The sequence below is a fragment of the Dasypus novemcinctus genome, chromosome 3, assembly GCF_030445035.2.
Source record: "Dasypus novemcinctus isolate mDasNov1 chromosome 3, mDasNov1.1.hap2, whole genome shotgun sequence".
Classification (NCBI taxonomy): domain Eukaryota; kingdom Metazoa; phylum Chordata; class Mammalia; order Cingulata; family Dasypodidae; genus Dasypus; species Dasypus novemcinctus.
In genome coordinates this window covers 138,481,624-138,498,708 of record NC_080675.1, presented here as the reverse complement: position 1 = coordinate 138,498,708, position 17,085 = coordinate 138,481,624, and the positions used below count along the sequence as shown (strand labels likewise).

The following is a 17,085-nucleotide window of genomic DNA, read 5'->3' as shown; positions in this document are numbered from 1 at the left end:
ATGACACCGAAAGTGGGCAAGGCAGTCTTTTGACATTGCTATCATCCCCTACATTTTTTTCCCTCCAAACTCCACCCCACACAGGCCCCAGAATCAGGAAGCCAAAATTTCCTGGTTTGGTCCCCTAGAAGGGAAATGACCCACCATGATGAGAAGTGGTGGGGTTTCATTTCCTTCCTGGCACTGAGCAGGTTAGTATAGGGAAGATGTCCTGTCACACAGACAACATGGCCGGCAGACCACATGGCCTTGAGACCCTGCCAGGAAACCTGAGGGATCCTGCAAGACGAGATCCCATTTGAAACTCTTTCCCTGGTCAAGGAATAGCCCCGGATAACCCCAAATAAGCCTCACTGGGCCTGAGAGCTAAAAGGTAGGGATCATAAGGCAACCAAGCAGAAGAGCGAACAGCTGTGGCCCCTCTCCAGCATTATGAAGGGGGAAGAGTAAAGGTTTTTAAAGCCCTCATCTGGGGCCCCCACATGGACGTCTCCTGTAGCATGCCTGTAATCTATGTCTCAGATTGTGTACTGTTTTTCTTTTCTTTTTTTCTTAATAAATTCTTTACCTTGCCTACCTTATGGCATGTCCTTAAATTCTTTTATGCGACATAAACCAAGAACCTAGAAACCCAGAACCCAGAGCCTTCTGCTAGGATGCCATCATTCAGGGACCCAGCTCTCACCAGTCCCACAGATCTCCTACTTTCTACTGACCAGGCTTCTAGACTTCTTGATCACATCCTATTGACTGTCCACCCCTACCACCCAGAAAACTGATGTCCCCTAATGGGTCTCCCTTCTTTCCTCCCCTCCCCACACAGCAGCACAAACTGTCAAGTCATCTGCTTAAAAATCTCCAGTGGCTTCTCATTGCACTTAAAACCCACTCTCCCATAGTCTAAATGACTGAGCCCACCCTCCATCTCCTCATCTCCTCCCCTTCAACACCAGGCTCCAGCAATAATGACCTTCGTCCAGGTTTTCGAACCTAACAGGCTCTTTCCTGCCTCAGGGCCTTTGTACTTGCCGTTTCCTCTACCTAAAACACTCTTCCCTGACTTTTCAACTACTGGACTCATCCTCCAAGTCTCAGCCTAAAATTCATCTCCTTAAAGAGGCTCTCCTTCCTATTATCCTATCTATGCACTTATAATCTGTGATTATCAGCTTTTTACTGTGTGTCTCCTTGGTTCCCCCCATTCTGCCCCAGACTCTGAGTTCCATCAGGCCAAGGCCCTGGTCTGTCTTGTTAGTGGTGGTTTCCATGTCATTAGGGTTGCCTCCATGATGCTTAGCAGGTAGCAGGCACTCAAAAAAAAACATTTGTTGATTGAAGACCATATGAGTGAAATGGCCAGGTTGGGGAGGGAAGGCCTAGGAGGAAGGCAAGTAGGTAACAGGGATTGCTGAAGGGTTGGAGAAGGGACAGCAGGAGAAAAGCAACAGAAGTCCACCTTGGACCTTCAGAGTTAGATAACTGGCTCGACTCCCACGTAAGCCCTGGGAGCAAACTCGCCCCACAGTACAGACAAGAGGCTCACTGCCTGGACAGGAGGACAAAGTGCCCATGGGGCAGCCCAGAACAGAGGGCAGGAAAGGCTGGGTAGCCTTTACCAAGCCAAGCACACAGGCTGGCTCCTCCACAGCTCCCTCCTTGGCTCTGGCTCTCACCTTCCACCGCAGTCACACAAAGCCCCCTTTCCCTGGCAGAGGTTCTGCAGGGCCACGGAGGCTGCTCAGGTTTGGTTAATGCTCTAAGAAAACAAACAGCCCCTGGGCCATGGCTCAGCAGGGACAGCTGGCACAGAGGCTGGATTCTTTTCAGGCCAGCACAGCTGGCAGTGGCAGGGCCAGGGGTGGATTTGCCATGGGAGTGGGCCAGTTTCCTGGGTCTGCCTAAGCAAGGATGGGCCTTGACTGTTCCACCCAGGCCCAGCTCTGGACAACCCCCCGAGTCTCAGTGTATTATCTGTAAAATGGGGAGATGCTATGTGGACCAAACTGAGTTACCCTTGAGAAGGGTTTAGCACAGGGCCTGGCACATGGTGTATGTTAGCTGTTGTTTGATTGAATTGCAACAGTTTGCTGTTTTTTTTCTTTTTTAAAGATTTATTTCTCTCCCCTCCCCCCCACCAGTTGTCTGCTGTGTCCATTCACCGTGTGTTCTTCTGTGACCACTTCTATCCTTATCAGCAGCACCGGGAATCTGTGTTTCTTTTTGTTGCGTCATCTTGTTGTGTCAGCTCTCCGTGTGTGCAGCACCATTCTTGGGCAGGTTGCATTTTCTTTCGCACTGGGCGGTTCTCCTTACCTGGCTCACTCTTTGCGCGTGGGGCTCCCCTACGCGGGGTACACCCCTGCGTGGCAGGGCACTCCTTGTGCACATCAGCACTGCGCATGGGCCAGCTCCACACGGGTCAAGGAGGCCCGGGGTTTGAACTGCAGACCTCCCATGTGGTAGACAGACGCTCTAACCACTGGGCCAAGTATGCCACCCAGCTCAGCTTCTTTTGACAACACAACCCGGGGACGGACAGAGGGGAACTGGCAGAGACCACCCCAGCCACAAAAGCATCCCAGCTTTCCAGGGAGATTTTTCTGGTGATACAACTCTTAACACTCCTGAGAGAGATGTCAGTCGACCAACCAACTGGTCCCTATGTATCCAGCACTGGGATTCAAGAAACCAAGACACACTTTAGGTATGTTTTACTTTAGTAACAGTTTATTGTGACAAGTCATGAGAGTCAAGAGAGAACTGAGGAAAACAGAAAAGCCAGGCCAGAAACCAGGAGGGGGTCTCAGCCCCAGGCCTTGAGGTCAGGAATGGGAGTATTCCAGAGTCACTCTAGCCTTGGATGCTACCTGTGGCTTCTCAGCAAGGAGAGGGTTTAGTCTCTGCCATTAAGGCTCTGCAGCTTTTCACTGAAGTCTTCAGCTTCTACTGCCCAACTGGGCAACCCACTGTGTATGTCTGGAGAGAGTACCTTACAGGGGCCAAAGCTCAAAAGTCCTTAACAGGTCTAGGTTCCTCTTGTCCATCCCTGTTTGGACTGTGTGGGATATGTGTACCAGACAAGCTGAGTCAAGCAGATTGGGCTCAAGTCTTAGCTCTCAGCAAGTTGCTTAAGCTCTCTGAGCCTGAGTCGCTTAATACCCACCTGTCAGGGGCATGGTGCTGGATAAGAGATGTCTAAAGCCCTGAGCACAGTGCCTGGCACAGCATAGGTATTTAAAAAAAGGCAGCTTACTTTGATAAATCACTAAGCCTTGCACATGCTCCTGCCTGCCAGGTACCTTGTCACTTTTTCTGGTGAGGCCTAAGAGGTTCCCCTGACTGGAGATCTGGCCCCTGTGGTCATCACTGCTGCCACTTATAATGAAAGAGGAAGCTGACAGAGCTGCAGCTTAGAGAGGGGCAGTCATTTAAAAACAATCATCGCATTTCTTTAGGGAAAGATCCTATCTCAGATTTTTTTTTTCCTGTGGGGTTTTGCTTGACCCAAAGATAGTAACAAGCCAAGAGATTTCAATGAGGGACCGGAGGCTCCCATTCAGGGGTGCTGGTGGGGAGTGGACCAGAGAATGCTTCCTGGAAAATTTACATATGATGTAGGCCTCAAAGGATACACTGGATTTTTTTTTCCCATAACAAAAAATAGCTTTATTTACATTTTCTGATTGTAAAGATAATACAAGAAATTTCAAGCAATATCAAATGATATAAAAATTAAAAATGCAAAATTCCATCCTTAGAGGCAACTATAATGAACAATTCAATCAACATCCTTCCTATATATATAATTTTATATAAATGTGGATATTATACATGCAATTCTATAACCTGCTTTTTGCACTCAAAAATATATAATAGCTCTCCTTCTTAATGAATACAGCGATACACCATCTTCAATGGCTGTATATCTGATTGTATGGTTGTACCATAATTCATTTAATCCCTTCCTGATGGAAATTTAGGTTGATTCCAGTTTTTGCAACTGCAAACAATGCTATGATGGGCATCTCCAGATAGTAATCCTCATGGACTTGGTTTCTGGAAGCACTGAAGGGGATCCTCAGTAAAAGTTCTGACACACTGGCAAATGCCCTCCATCTCTACCTCCTTATACTTATGCTTCTGTCCACAATGTGGAAGAATGCCAGTTTCAAAAAGGTATCATTTTGAGATTGAAGATGATTGAGATTTTGAGATGGGGGCTGGAAACAGTGCTTACAAAGACCAGCATTAACAAAGTTTCCTCAGGCCACAGAGGAGTGAGAAAGGAATGAGCATATTTGGAATTAGATTCCAAGGTGAGGTGTCAGACATTCTCATTAAAGACTAGGAGATAGAGAAGAAAAGGTTATGTACAGTCCTCTTATAAAGAGCTGTGAATGCCAAGTGACAGAGTCTGCAACTGGAGAACAATCACTGAACAAGTATTCAACAGCTATTGATTAGATATCTTTTCTAAGCTCAAACCTCTGCCAGGGGTTAAGAAAGACATTTGACCTCAGAGAGCTCAGAGAGCTGATAGTTTTGTGGAGAGGACCAACATAAAATGACAATGGCTATCACAAGACATTGGCATATGATGTATGCACCATTGCCAGGGCCCAACAGACAGGGTTGAGTTATTCTCAGCTCAGGTCTGCCCTTGCGCAAACCTGGAGCCAAGAATCTTAGCCAGTGTCTCCAAAGTGTACATACAGTTCAGGCACGTGCCAGCTGCAGCAAAGGTGAGTCCTGCTCTGCTCTAGGATACATCACCATCATCTTCCCCTTTTACCCCTCCTTCCCACTCTGCTGCTGAGTACCAGTAGGAAAAATCCCACAAACTTAGGGCTTGATGATACTCCAAATCTTGGTCTTCAACCTCAGTGGGTCCTAAGCATGCTCAGAATCACCATCCTCTCTCTCAAACATCCTGGGCCCATCTTTTGCAGATTTCTGTCATTTTCTCTCCCTTTTAAAGAGTTTCTGCAAAGGCATTCTTTATTTTCTTCAGGATTCTACCAGTGAATTCAGAATGAAAATCTTCTGGAAAGAGTTGAGAAGTTATAGTATTTATGTGTGACACTTCCTATCTTATTTTCACTTCTCTCATTCATATTTTCATAGAATACTTACACTGAATATTGGGGTTCCTTCAGGCTCTAAGTCCTCTTCTTCACAGCTATGGAGTCCACAGATTCTTGGGGAAAGATCTCAAGGGGATGCAGAGAAGTGTAGACTCATATCCACACCTCTTCTCAAAACCACTTGACTCAGAAAATTTTAATTATCAACTCTTCACTCTTCTTCCTTCCCTCCACCGACCCGCAACCTCAACAGTGAGGCTATCTCTGATCACAGTAACTCTATCCTCCTGTGCTCTGAACTGCATTTTCTCCCAGACATGGCTCTGATGGTTATTCCCTTATCCTCTTCCGAATCTTACTAACATGTTCAAGTCCGTCCCACCTTTAAATAAAACAATGCCACCTTTATACTGTTTCCCCTACTTCTAACCACTGCCCTTCCTTCCCATTCTGAGGAGGCTCTTGAACAACATGGTCAATACTCCCTGTCCCTACCGCTTCCTCTCCCATCTGCTCCAAACTTATTTTGCTTCCTATTTCACCGTTTACTCCAACATCCAAGCCTGAAACCATAGTAGCTCCATTCCTCTCCCTCTCTTCAAATTAGTGACCAGATTACAGTGGTTCCATCTTCACCTCCAAACAGCTCTCCTCAGTTCTACCCCCCTTACTGCTGCCCTCCTCAGGATGGCCACAATGAGCCTGGATGCTCTCCCTGCTTCCATTCTTACACCCTCTGCTATTTCTAAATCACAAATGTGACCATGTTATTTCCTTCTTAAGTCCTTCTGATGGCCTCTCCACACTTACAGGGTAACCTTCGAAATGCCTCACAAGTCAGAGCAGGCACCGAGTGATCTGCAATCTGCTCACCACTTGCCATGATCCAACTCCCTGACCTAATTCTGGCCACACTGAGCCACTTACCTCCCCCAGATGTGTACTTTGCACTGTCTGGCAGACAAGGGAGACAGAATGGTCCCAGAAGAAGGAGCCAAATACCTATTCATACTTTAAAAGTCAGTTCTTAAAACTGAGTGGAAAAGCATCACATTCGCCACAAATTTTTCCCTCCTGAGTCCCTAGGTAGAAGGATTCCTTCTTCCTTTTTTTTTTTAAGATTTTATTTATTTCTCTCCCCTCCTGCCCCCCCCCCCCCCGCCCCCGTTGTCTGCTGTCTTGTGTTCATTTGCTGTGCGCTGTTCTGTGTCTGCTTGCATTCTCGGCATTACTGGGAATCTGTGTCTCTTTTTTGTTGATTCATCTTGCTGCGTCAGCTCTCGGTGTGTGTGGTGCCATTCACGGGCATGCTGCACTTTTTTCGCAGGGCAGCTCTTCTTGCAGGGTGCACTCCTTGCGTGTGGGGTACCCTATGCAGGGGACACCCCTGCGTGGCATGGCACTTCCTTGCATGAGGCAGCACTGCACGTGGGCCAGCTCACCACATGGGCCAGGAGGCCCTGGGTTTGAACCCTGGACCTCCTATTGATAGGAGGATGCTCTATCAGTTGAGCCACATCCGCTTCCCTCTTTCTTCCTTTTGTGCTCCTATTATTCCCTATAAGCTTCTGGCTTAGTATCCCTACTTCCCTATTGGCCCTCTTGGTTTCTATATCTACAAGCTCTACACAGAAATGTAGAGGCACTGAAGACAACTGGTCTTATCGGCTCTGGGATGCACAAAGTTAAGAAGAAAGTTTTGAAGCCAGAGGAGAGTTCATTCAAAAGAAACAATAAAAACAGATTTGCGTCATTGGATGTAATACAAAAAAGATGACATTTTAAAAATTAAGTGAAGCAATTGATTGTAACTTTGAGTAAAACAGGAGTCCATGCATCAATATTGAGAGTCAGGTATATTAATAATGGGAAGAAGGGATACTTCTCTTTAGAAGTTGAATGCCAACCATTAAGTATAGAAGGAATTACAGAGTTAGAAAAATCACATTAGTCAACTTCATAGTAATAACAGGCAAGACTCATCATCAACTGACATAATAACTAGTAGATGAAAGTTTAATGAGGAACAAAATATTTACATGCTCTCATAGTATCCCCTCCTCACAAGTTACTGGTTAATTGCAAAGGGGAAAACCGTAAATATACAATGGAGAAACCTGGCAGACACCAACTTAACCAAGCAGTGAAAGTTAATGGGACCAACCAACATCATATGTCAAATGAAAATGCACTAAGGATATATCGCTTCTGTGATATTCCTGCCCTAGATATAAAACTCTAATCAAATCATGTGGAAACAATCAAAACAAATCTGAACTGATAAATATTCTAAAAAATAACTGGCCTATATTTTTCAAAAATGCCATAGTCATGAAGACAAAGAGTCAACTAAATGTAATACATGATCCTTTACCAGGAAAAAAAGAAGAGCTGTAAAGGACATTATAGGAACAACTAATCAAATTGAAAGAAATATGGACCATGGGTTAGATAACAGTATTATATGAATGCTAAAGTCCTGTTTTTGATAACTGTACTTATGGTACAATTATAAACTTATGGTTGTAAGTTTATAAATTATAAGAGAATAATTTTGCTCTTGAGGGAAATACATACTTAAGTTTTTAGGTAAATACTCAAATGATTCAGAAAAAAGAAAACAGAGAGAAAGCAAATGATAAAATAAATGGGGCACTTAGTAAATGTGGGGTAAAAGATTTATGGGAGCTATTTGTGATATTCCTACAACTTTTCTGTAAGTTTGAAGCTGTGTTACAATTTTAAAAGTCCCCCCCCAAAAAAAAACCCAAAATCAAGAATCCAACAACAAGGGATAAGTTAGAATTATGGTACAGTCATTCTATGGGAGCCTTAAAATTATAGCCTTACAAATAAATTTTGTGAAAATATATAACAATACAGAAAAAAAATACTCATAACATATACAATTTTGAATAATAAAAGCAGGGTAAAAACTATTGTTACAGTGATGTAAAAACGAGTATATAAAAAGGCCTGGAAGGATAAATCAAAGGCAATAATAAGGATAATGGCCGGGGGAGGTGGGGAAAGCATAGAGACAGATTAAGTGACTTTTTCCAAAAAAAAATTAACTTGAAAAATATATGTCAGCACTGGCACTTTCCCTGGTGTCAGGACAGTCAGTGCACTGGAAATCAGTACTGTTTACTGCATTCTCTTGCCTCAAGCTGCCTCTCCCCAAACCTTAACCACTCACCAAAGAGAACTGATAAAGCAGGTCCTAGAAGCACCTCAGACAGGGCCAGCTTTGGGGGTGGTGGGTTCTGTTGTTGCTGAGCCTGGCAGTGGCGCTGCGAGTAGCAAATTTCCCACAATAGGCAGTCGGCAAGGTCGGGCTTCAAAATCTGCTCTAACCAGTGCAGCTTAAGCAGCTGTGGGACACGGCGGGGGCAGGAAGCTCAGCAATGACTGATCTGAGACCCAGGCCTCCCCTGGCCAAAGCCGCTCAGAGATCAGCTCGAGGCCCCTTGGCTGTGCTTACAACACTCAGGGACTCGAGCTAGCACGTTCCCTTTGGGCACAGACAGGAAGCTTCTTTGAACTTCAAGAGGTTTAGTAGCTCTTAGATTATCCTATCTAGAGGCAGAGTGTCTGGTTCTTATGTCTATGGGGATTAGGTCCTTATCAGTCCTTTACACCTTAACATGAACCAATCTACTAAGGACACATTTTGATGAGTGACAAAGAGAGGTTCAAAACATCAGACCTTGCTATCAGAAGGCAAGACTTAGAGAGCCCTGGGCAGCCTAGGGAAAAAGAGTAGGAATACAACAAAAAGTCTACCTCCTTTGCAGGAGAATATTATGTATCATATATAATATTATTGTATGAGGCATCTTTAAGACTCCTTCCCTAAAGAAGTAGGAATAAGAATTAAACAGATTAAGAACTCCTTCACAACAGGTAGCTGAGGTAAGTAGAGAAAACAAAGCCCCAGTTCCATAGGGAAGCAGCAGCAAACACTTGTGAACTCCTGAGGAAAGAAATTTACTATACCTGGGCAATAACTTGGCTAGTATTCCAGACTTGCTTTCCAAATGATCCCAGGCTTAAAGCAAAAAGCACCACCATTCTGAGTCATGTAACCTGATTTTAAAATATTTTATTACATAATCTTTTCATGGCACAGCAGGAGTAACAGAAAACGTTATTCCCAGTTCCTAAACCACATCCTGAAAAATATACATTTGTATTTATATATTTATATCGATACCCCACTCCAACCCATAATTCCACCACCTATTGTAGGTCTTTTGCTTAAAGCAGGAAACTATTCTCTTAGGTAAGAAAATATATATGGAAGCTAAATCAAATATGGTTAAAGAGTCTGGGGACAGGTTGGTTGTGGGGGCAGGGGGGAAGGCATTAAGTCCAGGTTAGGCAGAATGCATCATTGGGGTCCATCAGAGGTGGAGAGGGGCATGTATAAAAAGGCAGCGTCAGGCAGGGGGGCTCTGGTATCCTTGGTCTGTTAGGAGATGGCCTTTGCCTCAGGAAGGAAGGCTTCCCAGTACTTTGCCAGCTGCAAAGAAGTGGGGACAGTAAGCAAGCACCCCCATTTAGTGGCAGAGCCTGAGTCTGGACAGGAGCAAGCACAATGCCCTGGTGCTTTCCAAACACCTCTGCTACTCAAAGGAAGGCCTGCTGAGTAGACACAGAAACTTAGAGCAACTGAGGAAATGACTGAATTGAGAGTAGACCCTGTGACAGAATGGCTAGCCAGCCCTCACCTCCCTCCCAGACTGAGGGGAATCATCAGTTCCTGAACCCCAAATGCAAGGGCAGTCCCTGAAGACAGTCTTGGTTCCACTCTGGAGACCATGTCCCTGTAGAGACCACAGCTTTGCCCAGCTCACTTAGCTCCGCACAATGGGAATGACTATTTCACATACTGACTGTGCCCTCAGCCTCAAGAGGGTTAGGTGGTACCACAGGGAGGCCAATCAAGGGCAAAGAGTACAGGAGAGAAGAGACAGGGTTTGTCTTAAAAAACTAAGTCATCATAGGATTCACACAGCAGAGCTTTGCTTAGGAAAAGACCCTCTTGGACGCTCGATTTTAGACAACAGGGCTAACTTTCAATTACTGACTATAGCAGGTCCCAGCCCCTCAGATGCAAATCCAGCCCTCCTGTCCTCAAAGCCCCAAGTAGGCAGCTGGCATTTAGAGCAGGCATTAGAGGACATAGGTCATGCAAACTTACATACCTGCTGCTGTGAATACAGAAGTGTCTCAAGGTACTTGATCACGTGGTTTTTGAAGTCCTTGGATTTCTCTTTCTATAGGAGATAGGATTCTACACTGACCACCCAGACAATAGCTCCTTCCCTTCTTGATGGGATGGTGTTGTTTATGTTGACCAAGGCTGAATACGGCCTCAGAAAGTAGAACTAGCAGCTGGCTGGCTGGCTACAATTTCCAGCCAAATAGCCTCTGCCAAGGCTTACAAGGTTTTCTTGGAGGGCAAGGTGGAAGAAGGGAGGGGAAAGAATAGGGGGTTGGAGGGTGTATGGCAGCTAGAAGCTCTGTTTTGTGTCTAACTATTCTGGTCCAACAATAAGTATAGGAGAGCCACTGCCCCAGGCACATACACACACACTCACCTGATCATAACTGCGAAGTCACCGGCACTTCTGCCTGTCTCCCTATCCAATAGACTTGGACAAAATGAACAATACTACTAAAAAGGCACTGCACACTAAGAGAGAAGTAGGATCTTCTATCTCACCTCAAACCGTATCACTTCTTTTCGGACTATTGCTGAAATTCTTTCAAAATCCCTTTCATACTGAGTCACTCGAGACTCCCACTGAGAAAAGGAAAGAAAGGATCGATTAATATTATGGTACCATATTAAGCCTTTACATTTGCACAGCAATTCTACATAAGAGATCTCAGTTATTTTTTAACTTTGTCTGTCCATCTGGGTGAGATCAAATATTATAGTGGGATTCATCACTTAAGTCAGGGTCTACCCAACAGCTACTTTAGGGGCTAAATGGAGATGCTGTGTGCCCCAGGCCAAGCATGGTCTCCAAGAAAGTCCTGGTTCTCAAGCAGCCTCTGGTTTAGGTACTAGCCAGCAGGGTTAGGAGCCACAGGGAACTTAGTTTAGTTCTCACCAGTGGGTTTATCTGAATTCCCTAGAGACCTTTTCAAAGATCCATGCCAGGACCCTACCTCCAGAGACTCTCATTTGGCAAGTCTGGGATGTAAGGGAAGGAGAGGAGGGCCAGGCCTCAAAGTAGACCTGGAATCATTCTCAGAGGCCTCCCCAGCAGCCACAGCTCTTTAGACTAAATAAGTTATCTTACCTGCTATGGAGTTCTGGAGCATCTGGGTAGGATGAGACCTGGGCTCATTCAGGAGCCAGTAGAATACCCATGCTGGACAGTTTTGGGGGACTCACCTCTGAGATCTCATCCTTGGCTTGCTGCAGCTTGTCAGGCTTGTTGGCCCATAGCAGCCGAGCCTCAGCCTCCCGCTTCTTTTGCAGTGTGGTCTGAGCATCCTGCCAACGCTGCCATGTCTTCATGCGTTGGTCAAAGGCAGCCTGAGGGGTTGGGGGAGAGCACAACCAGCCCTTTCAGGAGGTCTGCTGGCTCTGCCCCAGGGGTAGGCTCTCCCAGCAGCTGTGCCAGGGAAGGACAAAGCAAGGGCAGGTTCTGCAGCCACAAGTTAGTCCCCAGCTGGGAAGTTTAATGTCTAAAAGCACAAGCCTGGGTAATGTTCCTCTCCAAGCTTCCATCTAGCCAGCACCATGCTGCTTCATGCTACTCCCAGGGCTGGATGGCTGAGAGCACAGTCAATGGCCTGATGCCAATGCCCAAAACTCTGGCTTCCAAACTGCCTCCTCCCTCAGATCAAGCAGTCCATGAGACTGAACACTTTTTTCTGAGTGTCCACCATGAGCCAGGAGCAAGTATACAGGAGGGAATGAGACATACATGGTCCCACTTTCATGGTGCTTATAATTTAATAGAGGCGGCCAACATTACATTAACAATTACAAATAAATAACTACAAGTGTGTAGAGTATTGAGAAAAAAAAAACAGGCAATATAACCTCAAATTGAGACCAATGTTAGCCTGGGAGATGTCAGAGAAGGCCAATCTGAGGAAGCAACCTTTAAACCAAGACCCAAATAGCATACATGGTTCACATAACAAATCTTTAAATAAACACTTAAAACTACCACGGGTTCACAGTGCTTTTATCCTACCCGTAAGTCAACTGCTCTATGTTATCAAGACCTCCAAGAAGCTACCTGTTGGTTTTCCCTGTTCCTCAACCACAATCAACATTTCCAGGGAGGAACAGTTATAGGCCTAACCAAACCATCCACCAGGTGCTCTCCTCCCCATCTGCTCTGTATGTTTCAAGAGGCAGCCTGGTTCAAAGCTGACCTACAGAGCTTCCCAGCCCTATTCCATATGCTTCTCTAGCTTGCTAAAGTTCTCTGCCAAAGGATTAGGTAAAAGGTGACCTCGTACCCAAGTGAGACTCAAGCCTAACCCACTGGGCTAAACATGGTTCAGCTCCAGTTTCAGTGAAGAGCAGAAAAAAAAAATCTGCTCATCTCTCCAATCCCACTGTCAGCTTATGATCTTGAGGAGGGAAGGTAAAGGGTTTCTAAGAAAAGATCAGCTTGCAGTTCTAGGCTAGGCTTCCTTAACCCTGCACATATAGGCTTATCCTGCCTGGAGGTCATATCCAAAAACTGTGTTGTCCAAAGAAGACCCCAAACAATGCTCCTTTCTGAAAGCTTCCCAAGGAAAGCCCCTCTCTGGAATGGCTCTCCAGTCCAAGTAGGCAGACCAGTTCTAAGAATTCCAGAGCAGGTTATTTTTCAAGCCTCTTATCATTCTGGAGTTAGCAGCAAACCAAATAGCAAAGGGAGAACAATAAACAACTTTACAGGTTAACTGAGCAATCTACCATGGAGAAAAATGAGAGCCCTGGAAGCCGCTTAGCTCTTGACACAATGCAGGAGCTCCCTGGTAGGAGGTGGAGGGGGTGGGGGGGGGGAGGAGTTAGCGGGGCATGGAATCTGCTCCAACTCAGGGGCTCACACATCCCAGTCCCAAGCCCAATCAGAGGCAAACTCAGGCCCTTATAGGAAGGCACCGAGCTTCTTCTTAGCTCTTTCCTCTGTCTCAGGGAGGACACGTGAGAGCTAATATCCTGCCCAGTCAAGTTTCCTTGGCTGCTCTGAAAAGTCATGGAAAACCAGACTGCCTTGACTATCAGAAGAAAAGGTGAGGCGTTTGACCGGAGGGGCAGGCTGTGATATGGTTACCAGTGTGGTCTGCACAGCACACAAAGGGTCTGGTAACGAGCTCTCTCAACCCCCTGGCGACACTCCTCCATGCAATGCCAAGCCAGTTCCATGTAGTTACCTGACTACCACATTGGAGAGACAAGTGGAAGCCAGGAAGAGCTCTTACCAGGGCAAAATCACTGCTTACTGTTAAGGAGGCCAAGAACAAAGGACTGAGGAAGTCACTTCTCCAGGGGGCCAAGCCAGCAGTTCTATAATAAGCCTTGCTTGAAGAAAGGAGCACAGAGGGCACCATTCAGCTTTAACAATAAGGGGAGCCTACTTGGAAATTCAAGAGTGGTCTTTTTTCCAAATGCCTCTAGGAAAATGCCTGTGGACCTCAAAATAGCTCAGTGTTTACTAGCTAGTAGTTAAATGTATTCTTTCAATCACAGGATACCTTCTCTTTTCTCTCAATGACCTGCGTTTGTGTTTACAAGCTGTAATCGGATGAAACTTTCTTGGGAAGAGGGAAAGCAAAGAAAAGACAAATTGGGAGGAGCAAAAAGAGGGAAGAAAACAGAAGCTTACCCGGACTATGGCCAATAGGCGAATGTAGTCACTCAGGAGCTCAGCAAGGAGGAAGAAGTCATTGTTGGCCTGTTCCTGGTGGAGCTGTTCAATTTTTTCTTCCACCTCAGCCAGCTGGGAGAGTGCCCGCGACAATGCCGTGTTATCCTCAGAGCTCCCGAGCATGGCTAGACTCTTTGCAAACTGGGCAGTGTTCAGTGCCAGCTCTGGAAGGAGGAAAAGACAGCAGAGGCTCCTCTGATCTCACAAGGAAATGGAAATGGGACAAGTCAGCTGGCATCGCATGGCATGTATCTACAATGTTCCTATCTGTATGACTGGCAATTCTGGGCTCAGCAACCCAGTCATACCGCATTAAGCCATACTCAGAAACTAAAGGAATGTAGTGTGGTCACAAGGAACAGAAGGGAGAGGAACCTGTGTCTTAAGTTTCACTAGGTTAGGCCTACCTGGAAGAAGCAGCAGAACATTCTTAGAGAATCAAGGGTCCGTTATACAAATGGGGATGAGTAATTATTATTATTTATATGCTAAAGCTCATGATCTGGAGCCTGTCAGCATAACAGTAAATGTATGTTCTGGGGCAGGAGTTTGCAAACCTTTTTCTGTAAAGGGTCAGACAATAAATATTTTAGGCTTTGTAGATCACATAAGGGCTCTGTCACTTATTCTTTTCTTTATCCCCATGCAAACTCTTTAAAAATGTAAAAATCATTCTTAGGTCATGGCAACAGGCCCTAAGACCAAATGTGGCCCGGATTTGTACTGGCCTCATGCTATTGGTCTTCTGCCTGTTTAGAGATTTCAGATTATCAGCATATTTAAAGCAGAGCAGGAAAACTTGGCAAATTTCACTAGCTCTTAAGCAAATCTCACCAAAGAAAGATGAAGAAGGTTAGGAGGTATATATGATGGTTTCTCTAAAACCCTCCCACCTAGAAAGTATAATGCCCTAGTGGCTGAAGTCATGTCTCCTACCAGGAAATATAAGGCATATCTTTTGGTCAGAACACCAAGGACCAGTGGGCTGGGAATTTCAACTTGAATGGCTTAAGATGTTTGGGAACAGCATGCCCTCCCGGCTCTAGTTCACCAGAGATGTGCAACAATTTCCCCCAGCTCCAAGTGCATTTCAGAGGTTGTTACCTTTCCTATGGTTGACTAGAGTTTCTACAACAGCATGCAGTTTCCGTAAGCGCTGCTCCTCACATTCTACCTCCTGGAGCTTCTCCTCAAACCACTGAAACACACAAGCCCAGAGCGTTAATGGAGGTTACTCCTATAGGTAAAGAGCTTAATTTTCCTTAGCAGTTTTTTTTTAAAAAGGGGGACTGAATTAGGTAAAAATTCTCTAATCTCAGAAATTTCAGGACACCTTAGGACTTGTGACCCATAAGCCTGAGGGGTGAGGGAGTCCTGAGAGGCACAGGGCTACTCACAATGTCTGATTCATTCATCTTGATGGTCATTTTGCTAACTGCATCAGTAGCTTTGTTGAACATCTTGAGGAGACCAGCACCACTCAATGTCTGGGTTCCCACGGCACGTGGCAGCTACAAGACCAAGAAGGTGGGGATGCCAAGTTATCTGCTGCCTCTATTTTAGGTACAGAAGAATTAGGATCCATTACATGGCATGCCCAACATTTGGCAAACAAATTATTTGAACGGCAGATTATTGTTTTCAAAGGCAGATAGATGAATCCAAACAAGTATGTAGAGAAAGAAAGATCAAAGGACCATCTTAAACAGAATCAGCAAAATTTTCAGCTTTTGATATTGTGCACTTAAAGAAAGTAAACTGTGAGTGTCTTGTGGCCAGGTGACCTCACGTTGAGAATTTTCTGCCCACCAGGCATGAACTTAAATACCAAGCATACTTCTGTTAAAAGTCCAAGTTTCTTTGAATTAGCCTACTCTGCATAAGCTTGACTTTGAAGTTGTGTTGTGATTTCTTTATGATTTTCCTCAGTGAACAAAGATCCAAGGACAGGAGCATTATTTATTCAGATTAAGGCTACTTTTGGGGATGACCCAGGCATGCCAAATGCACCAAATATTTGAAAACAAATTGACTGGTTCAGCCTTAACACTACTTTCCTAAGGCATGGAAGAAATGCTGAGGAGTCTATATAGTATCCATACAGAAAAACTGGATTTCAGTGCTCAATACTCTAAGGCTATGGTTCTCAAATGGAGGACACTGTGCTAAGAGATATTTAGCACTGTTTGGAAACTTCTTGGGGGAGGGGACCCTACTGGCATCTAATGGGTAGAGGTCACTGATTTGACTGAACATCCTATAATGCACAGGCCAGCCTTCTATAACAAAGAATTATCCAGTCCAAAGTGGCAATAGTGCCTCTGTGGACAAATTCTGTTTTCAGGGTACAAGGAAGGGGAAAAGGGATAGAAAAGAGGAACGGTTTTATAAATGTGCAGAGGATAAATTAAAAGATTTAAAGCATTTGACAAAGCATTTTTAATGAAAAAACTTCATTTTGGAGAAAAAAAACTCACACATGTACCATTTTCTCCATTAGAGCAATCAAGAAAATAATTACATTTACAATAGTATCACAATAATAAAATACCTAGAAATATATTTATACAAGTAAGTAAAAGCCTTGTACACTGAAAACTACAAAACATTGCTTAAAGAAGATAATGTAATCCTAAATAAGTGGAAAAACATCCCATGTTCATGGACTGGAATACTTAATATTGTCAAGATATTGATACTGCCTAAAGCAATGTACAGATTCAATGCAATCCCTATCAAAATTCCAGCAGTTTTCTTGTTTGTCTGTTTTGCAGAAATGGAAAAGCCGATCATCAAATTCATATGGCTTTGGGAAGGGTCTCAAATAGCCAAAACAACCTTACAAAAGAAGAGCAAAGTTGGAGGACTTACACTTCCTGATTTAAAAAAACTTACCACAAAGCTATAGTGTGGTACTGGCATTAAGGACAGATACACAGTCCAAATGAATAGAATTGAGAGTCCAGAGATAAAGCCACACATCTAAAGCCAGCTGATTTTAGACAAGGGTGCTAAGTCCATTCAATGGGGAAAGAATAGTCTCTTCAACAAATGGTGCTGGGACAATTAGAAATCCACATGCAAAAGAATGAATGTGGACCCCC

At 44.7% G+C, this 17,085-nt stretch overlaps 1 protein-coding gene across 1 annotated transcript in view; it reads right to left on the bottom strand.

Annotated features, from left to right (window-relative positions):
* Nucleotides 1-3,638: 3,638 nt before the first annotated feature.
* The window catches only part of SNX1 (sorting nexin 1), a 48,380-nt gene continuing 34,933 nt past the window's right edge, over nucleotides 3,639-17,085 (bottom strand). Inside the window, exons 9-15 of the mRNA XM_004466657.5 lie at nucleotides 15,379-15,492; nucleotides 15,086-15,179; nucleotides 13,940-14,145; nucleotides 11,497-11,640; nucleotides 10,816-10,896; nucleotides 10,295-10,366; nucleotides 3,639-9,609 (exon numbers count right to left, since the gene is read on the bottom strand). Coding sequence (XP_004466714.1) covers nucleotides 9,559-9,609; nucleotides 10,295-10,366; nucleotides 10,816-10,896; nucleotides 11,497-11,640; nucleotides 13,940-14,145; nucleotides 15,086-15,179; nucleotides 15,379-15,492 — 762 coding nt within the window. The 3' untranslated portion in view covers nucleotides 3,639-9,558. The remainder of the gene's footprint in view (nucleotides 9,610-10,294; nucleotides 10,367-10,815; nucleotides 10,897-11,496; nucleotides 11,641-13,939; nucleotides 14,146-15,085; nucleotides 15,180-15,378; nucleotides 15,493-17,085) is intronic.